At 37.4% G+C, this 22,848-nt stretch overlaps 4 protein-coding genes across 4 annotated transcripts; 1 reads left to right on the top strand and 3 right to left on the bottom strand.

The window, feature by feature from the left end:
• Positions 1–4,892: 4,892 nt before the first annotated feature.
• Positions 4,893–5,789, bottom strand: LOC101896331 (chymotrypsin-1). The gene has a single exon (XM_005179430.4). It carries the CDS (start codon positions 5,774–5,776, stop codon positions 4,973–4,975), a length of 804 nt encoding a protein of 267 aa, XP_005179487.3. The 5' UTR covers positions 5,777–5,789; the 3' UTR covers positions 4,893–4,972.
• A 4,615-nt stretch (positions 5,790–10,404) lies between these two features.
• LOC105261555 (chymotrypsin-2) lies at positions 10,405–11,374 on the bottom strand. Its single transcript, XM_059122472.1, has one exon. It carries the CDS (start codon positions 11,306–11,308, stop codon positions 10,505–10,507), a length of 804 nt encoding a protein of 267 aa, XP_058978455.1. The 5' UTR covers positions 11,309–11,374; the 3' UTR covers positions 10,405–10,504.
• A 4,396-nt stretch (positions 11,375–15,770) lies between these two features.
• On the top strand, positions 15,771–16,601 carry LOC101897736 (chymotrypsin-2-like). The gene has a single exon (XM_005179438.3). The coding sequence runs from the start codon at positions 15,771–15,773 to the stop codon at positions 16,599–16,601; it is 831 nt and encodes a 276-aa protein (XP_005179495.2).
• Positions 16,602–19,423: 2,822 nt separating this feature from the next.
• Positions 19,424–20,703, bottom strand: LOC101896160 (chymotrypsin-2). Its single transcript, XM_005179429.4, has one exon. The coding sequence runs from the start codon at positions 20,341–20,343 to the stop codon at positions 19,483–19,485; it is 861 nt and encodes a 286-aa protein (XP_005179486.1). The 5' UTR covers positions 20,344–20,703; the 3' UTR covers positions 19,424–19,482.
• Between the last annotated feature and the right edge of the window lie 2,145 nt (positions 20,704–22,848).

Genomic DNA, 22,848 nt, shown 5'->3' with positions numbered 1-22,848 from the left:
AATAATCGAGATTTTTCTATTAATTTTCTTTTTTAACAATTTCACAAAATTTCATCAACTTTACATTATTTTTCACAGATTTTCTCTTAACTCCACAAGATATTGCTTCAAATTTCCAGTCGAAGTCAATACATATATATGTATGCGTAGATTTTTCTTTGCTTCCAAAAATTTTCTTTGTTTGTTTCGCAATACAAAAACAACAACACAAGAATTATATTGCTTTTCACCGCCGAGTTGTGTATGGACGCACGGAAAATCCACTTGAACCGCTCACGTAGTAGCTCTTACCGCAACTGATCGCACATTTGAAAAAGAAACGAAATTTTCAAAAAGAATTTTCCTTTTTCCCCAAAAATTTCTTATCCAAGAGATTGGAAGCAAGCCATCTGCCTATGGAGAGAGAGTGAATGAGAACAAAGAGAGTATATTGGCAAAATTATGAAATTTCTCAATTTTGAAGTTTCCATTTTGAAAATCCCTCAAAAATGTGCATGGATGCTGCCGCTGATGAGATTTCTACATGACACTCATGTGGAAAATTTTAGAAGGGAAAAATTAAAATTAATTTTTTTTTAATTAATTTACTAAAGTTAAAGAAACGGAAAATGCTGTTGTGGTCTTATTTTTATACCCTACACTCATAGTGATAAGGGTATCATGTCTTTGTGCATTTGTTTGTAACAGGGAGAAGGAAGCGAGATAGACCCATAGTTATTTTGAGGATCTTCATAGAATTACTTTCTGAGTCGATTTATGTCCGTCTGTTCATCCGTCCGTCCGTCCATATATACTTGTGAACAAAATGCAGGTCGCGTTTATTATCCGATTGAGATGGCATTTTTTTGTTTGGCACAAGGACTAACCTTATTGAAATTGGTGATAATCGGATCAAATTTAGATTTAACTCCCATTAATCTTCAACCGATTTAAGGTTAATTGTGTCGCAAATGGATAATAGAAGTCCTAATGATCTGATTTTTGGTACACCCCACCGAATCCAATCTGGAAGCAAGTACAATAAATTTAGAGAAAATCGGTTCAGATATAGCTATAGCTCCCATTTATAAGTTTCATCCGATTTGGTTCACATTCATTCGTAATATGCATTCGACAACAATGGTATTTGGTACCAGATATCTTATAAAGCTCGGAAATACCTCTGCCAAATTTTATCAAGATTGGATCAGGTTTGGATGTAGCTCCTATATTTCAGGTTAATTTTGCATCAAATAGCCAATGTCTGTCCAAATTACCTGAATTTTGGCATATCCGACCGAATTCAGTCTAGAAGCAAGCTCCCATATGCCAAATTTTATCGAGATCGACTCAGCTTTGGATAAATAAATTTCTATGTTATGGGAGATCATAAAGTCGGCCCCGCCCGACTTTTGACTTTTCTTTACAGGTTTTTCAGAGTTTCCTGAGTAATTCAAATGATAAAAATATACAAATCCGAAATGGCGAAATAAATATATTTTTATAATAAATGCAGCATACGTTAAGGCGGAAATTATATTTCAATCTGTAAGACATACAATAGAATAAGTTGGAAAGTTTCAGCCGGTGTTTCGACAGATGATAACTTGTTTATGAATACCCTTTTCAGGGGGACGTTCCAGAAGTTTGAGCCCTACGAGATTTGAAAAGAACTGGGGAATAAATTTGCATTTTATTGAATTAATAAATATTATTTATTATATTGATGCAAGATCTAATGCTGTTTACTTGAGACATGCGAAGTTTTCATATTTAACTAGAATTATTATAAATTGGTAGTGGACCTCAATTTCACACTTATTATACCCTCAGCCACATGGCTACAGAAGGTAGATATTATTTGAAAAGGCCAAAACGGTTTTAGACCCTAGGACCATTTGGGCCAAATCCGTTTCAGGACGTTTGGAGTCGATCTTATCGTGTCTGTCCGTACGAATGATTGTATGACTGGCTGGTACGCAGGATAACTCACAAAGAAAGTATCCGACTTGATCCAAACATGGTAAATTCTAATATGATTGTCAAACTTAGATCGAGTTCGGAGATTGGCAATATCGGGCACTAGCATTTTTTAAAATAATATTTTACAACACAGAAAGCGAAAGGATAATCCGATTTTGCTCCATTTTTGCAAAAGTCTAATATTTGCATCAGTGCTAGGTCATATCTAAATATATGTGTCTCAACCAGACACCTGAGATGAATATGGAATTTGTGATTTCGTAATTTTGCCCACACCAGTATTTTTATCTGTATTGGTTGATGAATGAATATTGAATACTTCGGTCGACTATATCTGGTACCACACGGACATTTTAAACATTTTCTAAAAAATATCACATATCTCATATACAGTGAAGGAAGTTACCAATATAGTCCAAACCTGTCACGTCGCGATATTAATATCATATTAATTTAGGTCCGATACGAAATGGACAATATTGGCCCATTCCTTCGAACCCCACTCCATAGAGGGTCAACAATTTGAGTAATCATAACAGAAGTCAAAATATATTTAAATAATCGAACTGTGGCTGAGGGCATATATCTGTCGGCAAAACCTACTGAAACTTTTTAAGTTGTTTTTTTTTTTTAATTTTAACCCCTTTATGGGGGAGGTACATGGTGGAGTGGGCCGATATAATTTGTTTTCGAAACTGACTGATGAAAATATTGATATGTGCACAAAATCAAATGATTCTTTCTACTTCTTTAAAAATGTAGACTTTTTGTTGGGAAGGTATAAGAAGGAGTGGACCAATGTTGCCAATCTCACAATTCGATCTAAGTTTGACAACGATATACCAAGTTTGGACCAAATGGGGTATTCCCTTCGAGGGTTATCGTGTGCACCATCCATCAAGACAGACGGACGGATCGATACCTTAGATCCATTCCAAATATCCTGAAATGGATTTTTTTCCAAAGAGACAAAGGGTCTAAAACCGTTTTTCGCCGAGGTACATTTTGGCCGAATCAAATGATACAGGGTGAGATGAAAAACTTCAACCAATTTCAGACTGCAGACATTTCCAAGCCACTCGTCCGACAGATTTTAAAATTATACCAGTGATGGCTCATTATATTGTTTACAAGCGTACAAAAGCAATTTGGTGAGAATTTTCCAGAAAAAAAGTTATTCGTGATGGAATTCAAGCGGGATAATGTGATTTCTTTATATTTGGCTGGAAAACCACAAGTGGCTATCGTTAGAGGACTCCAGCATTTGAATGTGAATAGATCTTCTGTGTCTCGTCAAGGAAGTGGACGGAAGAAAACAGCAACATCAGCAGAAATGGTTCTAATTGATCGAAACCCGCGTCGCATTGGCCGAAAAATGGCTCGTAATTTGAACACATCGCAATATTCCATTCCGCAAATATTGAAAAATGAGCTCGGGGTAAAGCCATTGAAATTGCCCAAAGAGTGCAAGAACTTACACCGCAACCGAAAAAAAAGACTCAAAATAGCTAAAGAGTTGCTTCGCTTGGCCGAATGTGGTGAACTGCCGAATTTGGTTTTCTCCGATGAGAAAACATTCGTTGCCCAGCAGTTTGTAAACAAACAAAATGATCGTGTTTACTTGCCAAAGAGGTCAGCTGTAAATGTGAACCTTCGGTTGGCCAACAGAACTCAAGCCTTGGGCACGCAAAAATTTTGGCCGCAGACCTTGGACATTCCAACAGGACTCAGCACCATCGCACTCAGCACGCGCCAATGAGGTTCCTCGCTTCATTTCCAGCTCACAATTGTTACCAAAATCTCCGGATACCAATCCGTTGGACTATTGTATCTGGAGTATTTTGGATAGCAAGGTTGGCACTAAAAAATACCAAAGTGTCGGTCACCACAAGCAAGCGCTTCGTCGGGAATGGGCCATAATAGCGCAGAGCAACACTCGGGCAACGTGTGACGGTTTCATTGGCCGTTTGAAGGCCATAATTCGTGCCAAAGGTGACCGATTCGAGCAAATGTAAACTTTTTCTAAAATTTGATGCTATTTCCCACATTTTTTGCTTTCATTCAATAAAATTTAAAAATTATGGCGTGTGACTTTGTTGTAGGTTTTTTTTATCTCACCATGTATATACCCTCTGTAACCATATGGCTGAGGGGAATAAACATTTAAATGCGGTGTCAAAATAAGCAGCAGCTTACTGAGGAAAAGGTTTTTAATAAATATTTTCGAAATTTTCAATGTCGTATCATACGGTTTGCATATTTTTCCAGATCCTAGTTCATTTTCGAATGATACGGTTTGCATCCTTTTCCAGATTCCAATTCCCATGCATAAAGTATGTCAGGATGAAAATAATGCATTTTAGATGAGAAAGTCGTGTAAAAGATGTAACTTACCTTATTGAACTTCCTTCCGCCCATAGAATTTTCATTTTTGAAAAATTTCCCTTTTGTTTATGTACTAAGAGGTTACGAAAATTTTCCACCACAACCACATTTTTTAAAAAAGAAAATAAAAATTTGAAAAATTGTCTAGGAATGTCCATTTGTCGCATTTTGTCCAGACAGCAGTCGGTTGTAAAATTCTGTTCAGAAAAACAACCCACTCCCCCACCTACATTTTTAGCCACTTACCTGATATTACCAATACCTGGGGGTAAAAATATAGAAAAACATAAAAAATGGAAAATATTTTTTTCATTTTTTTGGCGCACACGCAACGAACCGACACGCACATAAAACATCCAAGTGACAGACAGTTGGTTGATTCATCAAATGCCATTTCTTTAGAGCCCGTCAAGAGGCGACCAACAACACATTTCGAATCGATGAAATGACTATGACTGGTCAGAATTTTTATTTTTTTGGACCTCTGCCAAGTTTTATTCGGATACAAAGAGCCCCGCGTTAAGAAAAGAAAAAATACATTTTTTTGGTTTTGCATTTTTAAAAAAAGTTAATTAATTTTAATAACAAATTAAATTAGTTTACAATAATTATTGGTTTTGTTCGTTTAGTTTAGTGAGGTGGTGACACTTTTACATTTCGTATTGCCGCTGATGGTCTGACGCAACCAGTCGCGATAATATAAGATATTGGTGAAAACATCGGGATAACCATCGGCACAGGGATAGGACCAGGCATGGATGCCGACCAGGGTGTTTTGATAGACCAAGGGACCACCATTGTCGCCATGACAGGCACCCTGATAACGTTTGACAAAGGCACACAGATGGCCCACATCCAAATGCAGGTCATCGAATTCCTCGAGCATTTTGGAGCATTCTCCATTGGTCACCTGGAACATTTGTAGTTTTTGTAATTTCTCGGGATGTGGATCCCACAGAGAGATCAAACCCCATCCGGTGAGAAGCAAAGGATCGGTAGTATTTAATAACACCCGGGGCAAGGAAATGGGTTTAACTCGGTCATTCCATTCAATTGTGTTATTCACATGCAGCAGGGCAATGTCATTGTGATATTTCGGATGATCGTAGTTACAGTGCAGGTGGATGCGATCCAAATGATAGATAGCCAATGGTTCCGTATACAAATTGGAGCCGACAGCAATGCGTAGAAATTCCGGTGGCCATCCGGTGACGCAATGGGCCGCTGTTATTATCCATTCCTTGTCGATAATGGCCCCACCACACAAATGTGAACCGGGTATGGTTTGTAGAGAGACTTGATATGGTGCCAAACCTTCCTCGGCGACTTGTCCTCCTATAATACGTCCATTTGGATAACGTTGGGCGGCATGACCTGTGCTGGCGGAGTTTAACAGAAATAGCAGTAGACCAAGTTTACGGTAGTCCATGCTGGGAGAAACTAACGGCACACTTAAACAAATTTATTTCCGTGGCGTTCTTTTTTATTTCCAGAGACTTGGATATCTTTATTATGGCGAAATATAATAAAAAAGAGTCTTAATTTATCGTATTTTATGAGCGATACAAAATTTAAGATATTGGCCATATGGTTGCGCCAAGTTGGGTACGACTACACTGGATAACATTTTTTAGGGTTACAATGCCCGAAGAATTTTAATAGAAATTTTTAATTTATTTGGGTCAAGACAGATAGAGTAAGAGAGAGAGAGAGTAAGAGAGAGAGAGAGAGAGAGTCAGAGAGAAAAAGATATACAGAGGGAGAGGAAATGCATTTTAGAAAATGCTCGCTCGAATTCGAGTAGATTAATCGCTCGTTTTGGTGTGGAGCACCCCTGTGAGTAGAAATAAAATCGAGAATACTCTATTTCTTAATGTGATTCGAATTAGATCGACAATGCTTTGCTCCTTTTCAAGTGGGAATAAAATTAGGTCGAAGACAACAGTCTTCAGAAAATTAGTTTAAAAAGGAACCCCGAAGACCATGGAAGGGTGAGCGAATGCGGGGGTAGAAACATCTTGTTTGAGCAGGTGTTGTGTAGTGTATTGTAGTTGTGATGTGTAAAGTTCCAATTTCGTGTTCGTCCTGAGGTGTTACAAAGTGACGGTTGAGAACTAGACCCCGAGACCGCTAGCAGCCGGATGGTCACTTTTTACGTAACAGATGGTGAGATGAAAAAACTGCAACCAATTTCAGACTGCTATCATTTCTAAGCCACTCTTCCGACAGCTGTTAAAATTATTCCACTGACAGCTCATTCTATGGTTTACAAACGTACAAAAGCATTTTGGTGAGGATTTTCCAGAAAATAAGTTATTCGTGATGGAATTCAAGCGTGATAGTGTGGTTTCTTTATATTTGGCTGGAAAACCACAAGTGGCTATTGTTAGATCACTCCAGCATTTAAATGTGAATAAATCTTTTGTGTCTCGCAGCATCGCTCGTTACCGTGATACTGGTAGCGTAGCCCGACGCCAAGGAAGTGGACGGAAGAAAATAGCAACATCAGCAGAAAAGAAAGAAAAAGTTCGAAATGTGAAGGAGCGACTTGATCGAAACCCCCGTCGCAGTGGCCGAAAAATGGGCCCGTGAGCTGAACATATCGCAATATTCCATTCGGCAAATATTGAAAAATGAGCTCGGAGTAAAGCCATTGAAATTCCAAAAAGTGCAAAAAACTTACACCGTAACAGAAAGAAAATAGACTCAAAAGAGCAAAAGAGTTGCTTCGCTTGGCCAAAATTGGTAAACTGCCGAATTTGGTTTTCTTCGATGAGAAAACATTCGTTGTCCAGCAGTTTGTAAACAAACAAAATTATTGTGTTAACTTGCCAAAGAGGTCAGCTGAAAATTTCCACCTTCGGTTGGCCACCAGAACTCAAGCGCCGGCCACGGTGATGGTGTGGGCCACCGGCCATAACAGCCGATGGTCGCTTCCCGCTAGTATTAATCGACCGTGGCATCAGAATAAATGCCGAGCATTATCGCGAAAATATTCTAGAGAGTGTATTTAAGCTCTGGGCACGCAAACATTTTGGTCGCAGACCTTGGACATTCCAACAGGACTCAGCACCATCGCACTCAGCACGTGCCACCCAAGAATGGTCACAAAATGAGGTTCCTCGCTTCATTTTCAGTGCACAATGGCCACAAAAATCTCCGGATACCAATCCGTTGGAGTATTTGGAAAAGCAAGGTTGGCACTAAAAAATACCAAAGTGTCGACCACCTCAAGCAGACGCAGGGAATGGACCAAAACACCGCAGAGCAACATTTGGGCAGAGTGTGACGGTTTCATTGACCGTTTGAAGGCCATAATTCGTGCCAAAGGTGACCAATTCGAACAAATCTAAACTTATTCTAAAATTTGATGGTATTTCCGACATATTTTGCTTTCATTCAACAAAATTAAAATAAGTAAAAATTATGGCGTTTTGACTTTGTTGCACTTTTTTTTATCTCACCCTGTAAACCAACAGCGAATCGCGTCGCATAGTAAAAACGAAATCTAGAGTAGTAACGTAGTGGTACCCGTTCACCGTGGCATAACCTGACTAACTGACCTTCGAGCTCCGCTACGAGTTCCCGATTATATACTTCTCGTACACGACCAGTACATGTGGCAACCGATCGCCGTCGCATATCGTCCACATACTTGATTTGACATACTTACATCATTTTTCTCTATTATCTACAAATCAACCGTCATAAATATCGATTCCCCGATCATCAATTGCAACTGGACCGACAACCTACTAAATCCATATTATCAAGTAAATTGTAATTTAGTATTGAAATCAATAAAACACCAAGTCTCCAGTTAACTATGGACCGAACACCCATATTACAAACAATCCGACATCATCATCATCATAGCGGTACCTGGACACCCGGACATCGTGACTCACCAGAGTTCACGATTATGTTCAAATCTTTTGCGACCTGATCAACGTCATCGTTATTCTCGACTGATATCGTCAACCTTAGATTACCAAACGGATTTTCTTTCGAAAAAGGTCCGACTTATGTACAAAAGTCTGCTTAAATTTTACAAATTCATTCAGATATTACGTACGAAATTTGCTCAATTTTATTCGGTCTGAAATTGAGACGTTAGTTCTTGGACCCTTTTTCCAAAATTTCAAATAAATATCTTTGAGAGTTCGGTTTTAATGTCGGGACAACAACTTCATATTTTCATCCGACTCTTCGGTCTGAGAACACACCAACCACTGCACATAAATTTCAGACCGAAATTCATCCGAAAACGAAAGTTTCATTCGACTTTCGGCTCAAAGTCGGACCGAAATAGGGTCTTTTGGTTCGCTGCTTTGATTTAAAATCGATCAAAACAGATATGATTATAAAAATAATTAGAAATTTAATATGAGACGCTGCATAAATAATGATTTTGAAAATAGGGTTTTTTAAAATTTTTTTTTTACTAAATTAGAGGCCTAAGTGAAAGGTGCCAGGGCGAATCTATGGTGACTGTCTCTAAAAAATATTCAAGGTTATTATACCTAATCCTTAAAAAAAATGTTGTATAGATTGCTCCTGAAGAATAGTCTTAAAAGAAACACAGTCCATGCCGTGATATCCCTTCAAAAATATTCAGTAAAAATCCAAGATTTTGTGCGGACAGTCCTTAAAAAATTTTGCTTAAAAATCTACTACCAGGTCCACGATAGTCATTGAAGAAATATTCTTTTAAAAATCCACAATTTTTCATTGTCCTTGAAAAAATAATATTTAAAAAAAATCCACGATAGTCCTTGAAAAAATAATATTTAAAAAATGGACGAAAAATATTCTTTAAAAATAGTCCTTGAAAATTATTCTTTAAAAAATCCGCGATAGTCCTTAAAACATAATATTTAAAAAGTCGACCAAAAATATTCTTTAAAAAAATAGTCCTTGAAAAATATTCTTTAAAAATACAAGATAGTCTTTAAAAAATATTTTTCATAAATCCACGATTGTTGCTCTGAAAGTCCTTAAAAAAATTTTTCATAAATCCACAATTGTTGCTCTGAAAGTCCTTGAAAAATATTCTTTAAAAAACCCACGATTATTGTTCTGAAAGTCCCTGAAAAATATTCCTTAAAAAATCCGCGATTGTTGCCCCGAAAGTCCTTGATAAATATTCTTTAAAAACCCAGGATGTTGTTCTGAAACTCCTTGAAAAATATTTTTTAGAAAATCCACGATTGTTGCTCCGAAAGTCCTTAAAAGTATTCTTTAAAAATCCTCGATTGTTGCTCTGAAAGTCCTTGAAAAATATTCTTTAAACAATCCACGATTCCTGTGGCTATAGTCGTTGAAAAATAATATTTAAAAAATCCACGATTCCTGTGGCTATAGTCGTTGAAAAATAATATTCAAAAAATCCACGATTCCTGTGGCTATAGTCGTTCAAAAATATTCTTTAAAAATCCACGATTGTTGCTCTGAAAGTCCTTGAAAAATATTCTTTAAAAATCCACGATTGTTGCACTGAAAGTCCTTGAAAAATATTCTTCAAAAAATCCACGATTCCTGTGGCTATAGTCCTTGAAAAATATACTTTAAAAAATCTACCATTCCTGTGGCTATAGTCCTTGAAAAATATTATTTTAAAAATCCACGATTATTGTCCTGAAAGTCCTGGAAAAATATTCTTTAAAAAATCCACAATTCCTGTGGCTATAGTGCTTGAAAAATATTCTTTAAAAAATCCACGATTCCTAAGGCTAGAGTCCCTGAAAAATATTCTTTAAAAAATCCACGATTCCTGTGGCTATAGTCCTTAAAAATATTTTTTAAAAATATGGCTATAGTCCTTGAAAAATATTCTTTAAAAAATTTACGATTCCTGTGGCTATAGTTCTTGAAAAATATTATTTAAAAAATCTACGATTCCTGTGGCTATAGTCCTTGAAAAATATTCTTTAAAAAATCCACGATTCCTGTGGCTATAGTCCATGAAAAATATTCTTTAAAAAATCTACGATTCCTGCGGCTATAGTCCTTCTAGTCCTTTAAAAAAAATATATATTTTTTTAATTTCTTATAAGTAAAAATTTATTTACATCATATCAGTTTGTTCACATAAATCACATATCCTTATTAACTTAATATACATTTATATATTTACAAACATACACACATACATATCTCAACACCTCGAATTACCGCTCATTTTTGTGCGAATCCAATCGTGATAAAACAAAGGACTTGCATGCATATCCGGGAAACCAATGGCACAGGGCATACCCCAGTTGACCAGACCCACCAAATAACCATCACTGACCAAAGGACCTCCCGAGTCACCATGACATGAACCCTCTCCGGCTTTGGTAAAGGTACACATATGGCCAACATCGACATCTGGATCATCATTCATGGCCTCCCTGCAGCGACTGTGTTCCATGTATTTCAAGTTGACCTTTTTCAAAAGATCCGGTGAATCACCCCATAAGTACTCGGAACCCCAACCGGTTAACAACACATCGGCGCCATCTTCCATGGGTTTGGTGGGTAGAGGCACGGCTTGCGTCTTTTCATTGAACACAATACTGGTGTTGACATGCAATATGGCAATATCGTTGTGCATGCTTGGCCTGTCGTAGTTGCAGTGCCAATGTACCTGATCCACATGGTAGAGGGGACCAGGCTTTTCCAAATTCTGACTTCCTGTCATTATCAAAATATCTTCCTTATATTTGTTGATGACACAATGGGCTGCAGTTAAAACCCAGTCCTTGTCAATAATGGCTCCACCACAAAAATGACCCCACTCGGTCTGCAGTGACACCTGATAGGGGGCCAAACCATCCTCGGCGGTACTGCCACCCACCACACGGCCAGCTTGATTTCTCTCAAAACCTGGAAATGGTTTCAGCCGCTTGCCACTGCCGGCTCTTGGTCCTGCCACCAAAATGGCCAAGACCACCAACGAAACACCTTCGACGATCTTCATCTTTGGAAATATTCGACTCAATTGCTAGTGGTTACGAAACGTTCAATCATTTTATGTTTTTCTGGTATTGAATGTTCCTGATTTTTAGTTCGTTGTTTTTCGATTTTTATCGTAAACGATTTGGATTTGATAAAACACGAAATGAATAGCTTTCTGACCAGCCAGTCAGCATTGATTGGTGGGCTATTGGTTATCGTTACAGTAAATAATATAAAAAACATTTATAAGCTTTCCTATGCCAGATTAGACAAGAATTTCATATGGCTTGTCGCCCATAGGTTGTGAATCCACACAGAGATTGATATCAAAAACCCTAGAATTTTGTTTTCAATGAATCAACTAAAAATGTCTGTTGTCAATATTTTCTTATTAAAGACCAAAAATTCAAATGAAATTTAAAATACGATTTATGGAATCAACCATTGTTTCAAATATAAATATTAGCAATATTATCAGTCCGATAGGAATATATCAAATTAGTCTAGTTGGAGATAATTAATTTGAATTGTTTACTATCAAGAAAGCGGAAACAAGTTGTTTTTTTTTTTCAGAAAAATATTACGCGTTAAAAAAAAACAGACGGGTTGAAAAGACTCTTCATAGTTAGGGAGCTAAGGGAGTCTTTTTAGAGGAGTTAAAAATGTCCTGGGGCTGGATTCTTGTTTTATGAAAATGCAGGCGAGCTGTGAAGCCGCGGGTGGTTACATAGGGAGACTTAACTTGGAGCATAAGGGAGACTTAATAGACGATTCTTGTGGCGATAGTCCTTGAAAAATACTTTTCAAAAATCCTCAATATTTTGGCGATAGTCCTTGAAAAATATTCCTTAAAAAGGATCATAGTTGCCATATTCCCTGAGAAATATTCCTTAAATTATCCGCTCTCCTAGCGATAATCCTTCAAAAATATCCTTTAAAAATCCAAGATTAATGTGGCGATAGTCCTTGAAAACTATTACTCAAAAGATCCTGGATTCTTGCGGCAATAGTCCTTGACATTGATAAATATTCTTTAAAAAAAGGTTCTCAATGGTCCTTCAAAAATATTCTAAGAGAGTCTTTTTAGACGAGTTAAACATGTCCTTATGTGATCCCCGTAGGCGAGTTATGAAGTAGGGGGTGTTTACAGGTGAGCTGTGGAGCACGAGGGAGGCTTAATCGACGATTCTTATGGCGATAGTCCTTGAAAAGTATTTCTCAAAATTCCTTGACATTTTAACGATAGTCTTTGAAAAATATTCCTTAAAAAGAATTCTATTGGCGATGTTCCTTGAGAAACATTAATTAAATTATCCACGCTCCTAGTGATAGTCCTTTAAAAATATCCTTTAAAAATACAAGATTAATGTGGCGATATTCCTTGAAAAATATTCCTCAAAAGATCCTGGATTCTTGTGGCAGATATTCCCTAAAAAAAGGTTCTCAATAGTCCTTCAAAAGTATTCTAACAAAAATATTTAAAAAAAAATATTTTCATATACTCACAAATTTTTTTTGTGATAGTCCTTTAAAATTTTTCTCTAAAGAATCCTTGATTTTTGACTAATATTTCTTAAAAAATCCTTGATTTTAGAGGTAATAGTCCTTGAAAAATATTCTATAAAAATATGTTTCATGGGGCTGTAGACCTTGATAAATATTCCATTAAAATATAAGATTTTGTGGCGCAGTCCTTGGAAAATATTCTTAAAAAAAATCCATATCCTTCAGAATCTACGATATCCAATAATCCTTAAAAATCTATGATTCATGGAGCGATAATCTTTGAAAAATAATCTTTGAAAAAGCCACAATTCTTGTGGCGATAAAAAGCCACTATTCTTGGGGCGAAAGTCCCAGAAAAAAGCCACGATTATTCTGGCGATAGCCTTTAAGAAATATCTCGTAGATAATGCAGGATTTTTATCTCGAGAGTACTTGCAAAAATGTTATTTGAAAACTCCAAGATTCTGAGGCTATAATCCTAGAAAAATATTCTTGAACAACTCCAAGATTCATGGGGCGAAAGTCCCTAAAAAATATTATTTAAAAAATCAACGATTCTTGAGCCGATAGTTCTTTAAAAATATTCTTTAAAAAACCCACGATTCTTGACCCGATAGTCCTTTAAAAAAATTCTTAAAAAAAATCCACGATTCTTGAGCCGATAGTCCTTTAAAGATATTCTTTAAAAAATCCACGATTCTTGAGCCGATAGTCCTTTAAAGATATTCTTAAAAAAATCCACGATTCTTGAGCCGATAGTCCTTTAAAAATATTCCTTAAAAAATCCCCGATTCTTGAGCCGATAGTCCTTTAAAAATTTTCTTTAAAAAATCCACGATTCTTGAGCCGATAGTCCTTTAAAAATTTTCTTTAAAAAATCCACGTTTCTTGAGCCGATAGTCCTTTAAAAATATTCTTTAAAAAATCCACGATTCTTGTGCCGATAGTTATTTGAAACTATTCTTTAAAATATGCACGAAGTCACATTTCCTGTGGCTATATTCCTTGAAAAATATTCGTTAAAGATCGACGATTCCTGTGGCGATAGTCCTTGAAAAATATTTTTAAAAAATCCAAAATTCTATTGGCGATAGAGAAAAAAATATCCTTAAATAATCCAGAATTTTTGTGTCGATATTCCTTAAAAAATATTCCTTAAAAACCTCACAATTCAAGGAGCGATAGTCCTTAAGAAATATTCCTTTAAAAAACCCAAGATTCATCGGGCAATAATCCTTTAAAAATACTCTTTAAAATGTCACGGTTCTTGTGGCGATATCCCTTAAATAATACAGGGGATAGTCTTTGAGAAATATCCCTTTTATAATTCAAGATTTCTGTGTCGATAATCCTTTAAAAAAAATCTTTGAAAATCCACGAATCTGGGGCTAAAATTCTTAAAAAATATTCCTCAAAAAGGCTTAATTCATGGGGCGATATTCCTTCATAAACATTTTTTTAAAAATCCTTAATTCATGCGGCCATAGTCCTTGAAAATATTCTTTAAAAAACGACGGTTCTTGTCACGATAGTCCTTGAGAAATATCGCTAAATAATACAGGATATTTGTGTCGATAGTCCTTAAAAAATAATTTTTGACAAATCCACGATTCTGGAACTATAACCCTTAAACAACCCAAGATTCATGGGGCGATAGTCCTTGAAAAATACTTAAAAAAAAATGTCGCGATTCTTGTGGCTATAGTCATTGAGAAATATCGCTTAAATAATCCAGGATTTTTGTGTTGATAGACCCTGAACGATTTTTGTAACGATAGTTCTTGAGAAATATCTCCTAAATAATCCAGGATTTTTTTGTCGATAGTCCTTGAAAATATTCTTTACTAAAATCACAATTCTTGTTGTGATACTACTTGAAAAATTATTCGTTAAAGTATAGTCGAATCTTGAGCAACAGTCCTTGATTAATATTCCTTTAATAATCCAGGCGATAGACCTTGAAAAATACTCTTTTAAAAATACACGCTTCTGGTGGCGATAGTCCTTAAAAATATTCGTTAAAAATCAAAGATTCTTGGGGTCTTCGAAAAATAATCTTTAAAGAGGAATAATTCTTGTAGCGATAGTCCTTGATGAATATCCCTAATATAATCCAGGCGATAGTCCTTGAAAAACCTTCTTTAAAAGAATAAACAATTCTTGAGGCGGTAGTCCTTAAACAATATTCTTTAAAAGAACGACGATTCTTTTACTGTTAGTCCTTAAGAAATGTCCCTTAAATAATCAAGGACAAGTGTCCTTGAAAAATATTCTTTAAACGATTCACGATTCCTGCGCCTATAGCACTTGAAAATTTTTCTTTAAAAAATCCACGATCATTGGGCGGATTGTCCTAGAAAGTATTCTTTAAAAAATTCACAATTCTCCTTGAAACATATTATCTTAAAAATCAACGATTCCTGTGACGCCAGTCCTTGAAAAGTATTCCTTAAAAATCCACGATTATCCCTGAAAAATATTTTATAAAAAAATAGTCCTTGAAAAATATTCTTTAAAAAATCCACAATTTCAGTGGCGATAGTCCTTAAAAATATAATTTAAAAATCCGCCATTATCGCTCTAATGGACCTCCAAAAATAATCTTTAAAAAATCCACAATTCCAGTCGCGGTAGTCCTTGAAAAATATGCTCTAAAAATCCGCAAATCGTACTGAGGAAAATGTGAGCCTATTTGGGATATTCAATATTCAAAGATTTATGTATTATAGCAACCGTTTTAAGAAATGCTGGTTATAACTGGCGCACCCTGTATTTCAACTTTTTATCATCTATACAAAGGCTCATAAACTTTACTATACCTTCTTTAAGCGGACAAAAATAACCTTTCAGTGATGACCAATACTTTTTTTATCAAATTGGTTACGATAAAATACAAACAAATAATAAAAAATAGGAGTTCGGCATGAAAATAATTGAAAAATCGAAACGATTTTTAATTGTATCGGAAATTTTCAGAGATGGTGATCGTTGAGGGGATTGCGTTCGCGGTGCTCCTAATTTTGGCTCAAGAATCATTAGTCACTAGGGCAAAACGCATTAAACCAATACCGGATTATTTACCTGGCAAAGTTGGCGAAATAACAGCTGAGGACGGGTTGGGACGTGTAGTTGGTGGCATAACCGCAGAAGAAGGCTTGGCTCCCTATCAGGTATCTTTACAGAATTTCTGGGGTCATTATTGTGGTGGAGCCATAATTGCCGAACAATGGATTCTCACAGCTGCTCATTGCGTTGTGACCAAAGATTTGGAGGATATTTTGGTAATGACGGGTACACAAAATCTGGAGGTGCCAGGTATAACCTACCATGTAGATAAGGTCCATGTCCATTGTAACTACAATAAACCGGATATGCACAATGATATTGCCCTGCTGCATTTGAATGAGAGTATTGTGTGGAATGAGCGGACACAACCTATATCTTTACCCACCCGACCCATGAAAGATGGGGCCGATGTCCTACTCACCGGTTGGGGCCGAGAAGAGGTATGGGGTGAACCACCAGATCTTTTGAAAAAAATCAATTTGAAATACATGGAACACGGGCGTTGCAAGGCAGCTTTGAATAATGACCCCGATGTGGATGTTGGCCATATTTGCACCTATACCAATGTGGGAGAGGGCTCGTGTCATGGTGACTCGGGAGGTCCTTTGGTCAGTGGTGGATATTTGGTAGGTCTGGTCAACTGGGGTATCCCATGTGCTGTGGGCTATCCAGATATGCATGCTAGTCCGTTGTACTACAAGAATTGGATACGAATGATAATGAGTGGCAATAGACAATGTTGATAATAAAAATTTTAAATTTATTATTTGAATAAAAGAAGTTAAGTTTTTTATTTTAAACCAAAAATTTATTTGAAAAATCGAAGCAATATTCTCGGGATACCACGTGAACATCTACAGAATATGAAAAATGTGGTATAGAAACAGGTTTTATCAGGTTATCCTACGAAAATAAGACCCTTTGAGGGACATCTAAGAAAATAAAAAACCTTTTGAGATTTCAAAAGAACAAGACCTGCTTTTAGGCATTTAAAATAAAGAAGGAAGACCTTCTGAAGGTCGTTTACCGAAGGCAGATCCTATAACATTATTTCCTACGAAAAAAGGACCATTAGACCATAAAAAATCTTTTACGAAATGAAGACATTCTAAAGTCGTTTACAAAAAAACAGAAAAATCCTTTCGAAGGTAACTTTGGGAAAGGAGTACCTTTGAAGATCTGCTTGAAATGGAGATCCTTTTAAAAATATCTTATGAAGAGAGGATCTTTCGAATAGAAGATCGTCCGGTGGTATTCTATAATAGGAAGACCTTTTCTAGGTAAGCTGTAGCAAGAAGGCCGTCATAAGGTCTCTGAAGAAAAAAAAGTCTTCTCTAAGGTTTTCTGCGTGAAGATCACCGTCTGGAACTTTTTTCTTCTTTCTTTTTCTCCAAACTCTTACGAAAACCCAATATACGAAACTCAGAAGATCAGGTTCAACTGGTCTGCCAAACCAGATTTAAGCTGATCGCTGAAGACCAGGTACAAACTGGTGGGTGAAGACTCGGTTTAGGCTGGTCCTTGAAGATCAGGCTCTAGCTGGCTTCTGAAGACCCCAGCTTTAACCTGATCACTGAACACTTCAGCTTTGGTCTATGAACCCCTTAGCTCAGAGCTGGTCTATGAAGGCCCCAGCTTGGAGATGGTCTATGAATGCCCCAGTTTTGAGCTAATATATGCAGACCCCAGTTTTAAGCTGACCTTCAAAGGCTGGGCTCTCGCTGGTCTATGAAGACCAGGCTCACGCTGGTCTATGAAGACCAGGCTGAAGCTGGTCTATGAAGACCAGGCTCATGCTGGTCTATGAAGACCAGGCTCATGCTGGTCTATGAAGACCAGGCTCACGCTGGTCTATGAAGACCAGGCTGAAGCTGGTCTATGAAGACCAGGCTGAAGCTGGTCTATGAAGACCAGGCTGAAGCTGGTCTATGAAGACCAGGCTGAAGCTGGTCTATGAAGACCAGGCTGAAGCTGGTCTATGAAGACCAGGCTGAAGCTGGTCTATGAAGACCAGGCTGAAGCTGGTCTATGAAGACCAGGCTGAAGCTTGTCTATGAAGACCAGGCTGAAGCTGGTCTATGAAGACCAGGCTGAAGCTGGTCTATAAAGACCAGGCTGAAGCTGGTCTATAAAGACCAGGCTCAAGCTGGTCTATAAAGACCAGGCTGAAGCTGGTCTATAAAGACCAGGCTCAAGCTGGTCTATGAAGACCAGGCTGAAGCTGGTCTATAAAGACCAGGCTCAAGCTGGTCTATAAAGACCAGGCTGAAGCTGGTCTATAAAGACCAGGCTCAAGCTGGTCTATGAGGACCAGACTCTAGCTGGTCTATAAAGACCAGACTCTAGCTGGTCTATAAAGACCAGACTCAATCTGGTCTATGAAGACCAGGCTCAATCTGGTCTATGGAGACCAGGCTCAAGCTGGTCTATGAAGACCAGGCTCTAGCTGGTCTATGAAGACCAGGCTCTAGCTGGTCTATGAATACCAGGCTCAAGCTGGTCTATGAAGACCAGGCTCAAGCTGGTCTATGAAGACCAGGCTCAAGCTGGTCTATGAAGACCAGGCTCTAGCTGGTCTATGAAGACCAGGCTCTAGCTGGTCTATGAAGACCAGGCTCAAGCTGGTCTATGAAGACCAGGCTCAAGCTGGTCTATGAAGACCAGACTCAAGCTGGTCTATGAAGACCAGGCCGAAGCTGGTCTATGAAGACCAGGCCGAAACTGGTCTATGAAGACCAGGCCGAAGCTGGTCTATGAAGACCAGGCCGAAGCTGGTCTATGAAGACCAGGCCGAAGCTGGTCTATGAAGACCAGGCCGAAGCTGGTCTATGCTGGTCTATGAAGACCAGGCCGAAGTTGGTCTATGAAGACCAGGCCGAAGCTGGTCTATGAAGACCAGGCCGAAGCTGGTGTATGAAGACCAGGCCGAAGCTGGTGTATGAAGACCAGGCCGAAGCTGGTCTATAAAGACCAGGCCGAAGCTGGTCTATGGACACCAGGCTGAAGCTGGTCTATGGAGACCAGGCTAAAGCTGGTCTATGGAGACCAGGCTGAAGCTGGTCTTTGGAGACCAGGCTGAAGCTGGTCTTTGGAGACCAGGCTGAAGCTGGTCTTTGGAGACCAGGCTGAAGCTGGTCTTTGGAGACCAGGCTGAAGCTGGTCTTTGGAGACCAGGCTAAAGCTGGTCTATGGAGACCAGGCTGAAGCTGATCTATGTACACTAGGTTCAACAAGACTTTTCTTTGAAGGTTCGTCTATAGAAAACGTCCTCCAGCTCGTCTATAGATGACAGCTTCCAGCTCGTTTATAAAAGACGACCAGGTCGATAAAGGACGATCTTGAGAGCTCGTCTGTAAAAAACGATCTTGAAAGCTCGTCTGTAAAAGACGACCTTGAGAGCTCATCTATAGAAGATGACTGTGAGGGCACGTCTATAAAAGACGACCTTGACCTCTATTAACCTCTTTTTACTTCTTCTTTAGCTACTTCCTTCAATTTTTCCCCTTTCCAAAGTTTCCCTTCCAAAATAAAATAACTTTAACATTTGATTTCAAAAAAATATGCTTTGTTCGTGGCTTTTATTTAATAATTTCGAATTGATGTATTCCAAACAAATTCCTTCGATTAATATTTATTGGCACCATTTTGATTCCTGCCGAAGGGATAATTACTGGCACTGCAGTGACATTCACGGCAATTTTGACTCATAACCTTGCGAATCCAATCCAAATAGAAATAGACATTGCAATGGGCATCTGGGACACCAGTGGCGCAGGGCATGCCCCAGTTGACCAAGCCGACCAAACGGCCATTGCTTACCAAGGGACCACCAGAATCACCGTGGCACGAGCCTTCTCCAACACGGGTAAATGTGCAGATATGGCCAACATCCAACATAGGGGCTCCACCGTAAATCTCATAGCAGTCTTCGTAGGTGACAAATTTCGTGTAGAGCTTATGGAGTTCGTCGGGAGTACCACCCCACAGGACATTGTCGCCCCAACCAGTTAGAATGACCTCATCGCCATCCTTTAGGGGACTAATGGGCAGGGGTATGGGTTGGGTCAGGTCATCATAGACAATGGGCGTCTTCAGGTGCAGTATGGCAATGTCGTTGTGATACGTGGGGTTGTCGTAGTTGCAGTGACACCAGAACTCATCCACCTCATAGGTGGCTCCAGGTTGGAAGTAGACATTGGTACCGGTAATGACACGCAAAAATTCCGGATTATAACCATCCACACAGTGGCAGGCCGTTAGCACCCATTCATTGTCGATGATGGCTCCACCACACATGTGGCCGCCATACATGCCCTGCAGTGAGATTTGGTATTTGGCAAACCCCTTCTCAGCCACCTGGCCTCCAACAATTCTCTCCTGGGCCAATTTATCTTTGGTAAGGTTTTCTTTGTTGTCCACCAAACGGACAGCCCTGCTCGAGCATGCTGCTAGCAGGACCAAAACGGCAGCTAATGTAATTTTCATGATGGAAACGCTTGTTTGTGATCGGCGAGTGTGCCGTTACTCGCTTAAATATGATTTGATTTGTAGAGAACAAAACGAAGACTCCTCGAACCTGAAGTTCAGAAAACCAGACGACCACAAACTTTGTACTATATATTATGTATATACGCGGAGTTTATCAGATATAATATCTATATGAGACATATAATATTATATACTTTTCGAATTGGCGATCTATTGCCTGTTGTATATCGATTTTATTGTCCAGCTGATTAGGGTTTGGGAATGATTCTTTTTTTGCTAGCCTTCTTCTTTGTTGTTGTTTGTGGCGTTCCACACCCCTGATAACGTCGTCTGCAATTGACCAGTTGTTGTAGCTAACTGCAAAGATAAGAAAAACATGTTCTGTTTGAAGATATTTATCTTTTAATATTTTTTTTTGAAATATTGTTTGGGTGTTTGTTTAGATTTTCGAAGATTTAAATCATTTTCATGGAAATTTCAATGATTTATTTATTTGTTATTATTTTTTTATTCTTTATTTTCAGTAGAAAATTCATTTACAAAATATTTAAGGAATGTCGATTAAATGCGCAGAAATTATGGAAAAATAAAAACATTTCTGTATAATAACAGGTAAATATATTTTTTCATAATCTAGATTGAAATTAAATGGTTTAATTGACAAACAGATTTCTAAAGAAGTGTTGAACAGAGGGAAATATATATTTTTCGAATTGTAGTATAACAAGTTGGAATGTTTCTATCAGTTGGTTTGATGACAGATAAATATCCCAAGTCTAAGGCACTTAAGCGAAGGGAATCCGTAATTTTTGGATTTTTTTAAAGGAAGTTCTTAAAAAATCCTGAAAAGGCTTAATAAACCCCAGAAGCCCTTAAGGGAATCCATAATTTTTAATAAGGTAGTCCCTGCAAATAAATTCTTGTGACATCCGCGATTTTGTGTTAGGAAATCCTGAAAGTAATTCATAAGTTATAACAAGGCATTTTTTATACAAATTTTGAAAATACCACGAATTTTCGAATTCCATAATTTTTCAGCAGGAAGTCCTTGAAAAAAAAAAACATGTAAAAAAAACATTAAGTTCGGCCGGGTCAAACTTTTAATACCCTCCACCTTAGGGTAAAGGAAACATTAAAGCCCATTATGACCTACATATACCAATTTTTTCTCATATTCATGGGAAAATGTGCCGAAAATCATCAAAATACCGAATATCGGGAGGTACCCTTATATGGGGGCTATACCAAATCGTGGACCTAAACATGCAATATTTCGCCACCGGAGCTAAAACCCATTATGACCAACAAATACCAATTTTTAGACAAATCCGTAAAAATATGTGGCAAAAACCATCAAAATACCGAATATCGGGAGGTATCGTTATATGACTATACCAAAACGTGGACCGATATATCTCATTATCAATGCCAAACATCCTAGGCACAATATAAATTATTCTGCTAAATTCTGACGCTCTACGTCAAATAATGTGGGCTGTATCGTGATTTCAACAGACGGAAGGACAGACAGACGGACATCGTTAAATCTACTTAGAATTTTATGCTGATTATGAATATATATATATATATATATATATATATATATATATATATATACTTTATGGGGTCTACGAAGAATATTTTAGGATGTTACAAATGACAAAGTTAATATACTCTCCTTTCCAAGGTGGAGGGTATAAAAGTAAAAAAAAAATCTTTAAAGAAATCCACAATTTTCCTCAAGGAAGTCCTTGGAAAATACATACAGGAATCCATAATATTTTACACAGAGATCCTAGTAAAAAATTCTTGCAAAATCTACAATTTTCGACAAGAAAGGTCTAATTTTGTCCACGAATTTCTTCGAAATTGTTTTGGAATTCTTAAGAGAATTTACGATTTTCTCAATGAAATCATTAAAGATTTTTTTCTCAAGGTAGTCCTTTAAACAAAATATTAAAAATGTCATGATTTCTTCATTTTGTTTTATTAATTTTTGTAAATAAAATTGAAAATAAAAATCATTAAAAAAATCCATAATTTATTCCTAAAAAAATCTTAAACAATCTTTTGCCGACAGATGTATACCCCCGATTATTGAAATATACTTTGACTTCTGTTACGAATATTCAATTTCGATTTCTTCATTTTATTTATTTATTTATTTATTTTTTTTTTTTTTGTGAAAATAAAAATCTTTAAAAATCTTAGACAATTTAAAAAGTATAGGTCGGTTTTGCCAGCAGATGTATACCCTCGATTATTGAAATATATTTTGACGTCTGTTATGAATATTCAAATTGTTGGCCCTCTATGTAGTGGGTTCGGAAGGAGTGGGCCAGTATTGTCCATTTCGTATCGGAATTAAATAAACATGATATACAGGGTGAGATGAAAAAACTGCAACCAACTACAGACTGCTGTCATTTCCAAGCCACTCGTCCGACAGCTGTTAAAATTATTCCAGTGACAGCTCATGATATCGTTTACAAGCGCACAAAA

This window comes from Musca domestica, unplaced genomic scaffold, assembly GCF_030504385.1.
Source record: "Musca domestica strain aabys unplaced genomic scaffold, Musca_domestica.polishedcontigs.V.1.1 1, whole genome shotgun sequence".
NCBI lineage: Eukaryota > Metazoa > Arthropoda > Insecta > Diptera > Muscidae > Musca > Musca domestica.
Note: the sequence above shows the minus strand (reverse complement) of the source record. Positions and strands in the feature narration are given on the sequence as shown.

Bases quoted from the DNA above. Each gene is read 5' to 3' on its own strand.
- LOC101896160 (XM_005179429.4), bottom strand. From the start codon at position 20,343: ATGAAAATTACATTAGCTGCCGTTTTGGTCCTGCTAGCAGCATGCTCG.
- LOC101896331 (XM_005179430.4), bottom strand. From the start codon at position 5,776: ATGGACTACCGTAAACTTGGTCTACTGCTATTTCTGTTAAACTCCGCC.
- LOC105261555 (XM_059122472.1), bottom strand. From the start codon at position 11,308: ATGAAGATCGTCGAAGGTGTTTCGTTGGTGGTCTTGGCCATTTTGGTG.
- LOC101897736 (XM_005179438.3), top strand. From the start codon at position 15,771: ATGGTGATCGTTGAGGGGATTGCGTTCGCGGTGCTCCTAATTTTGGCT.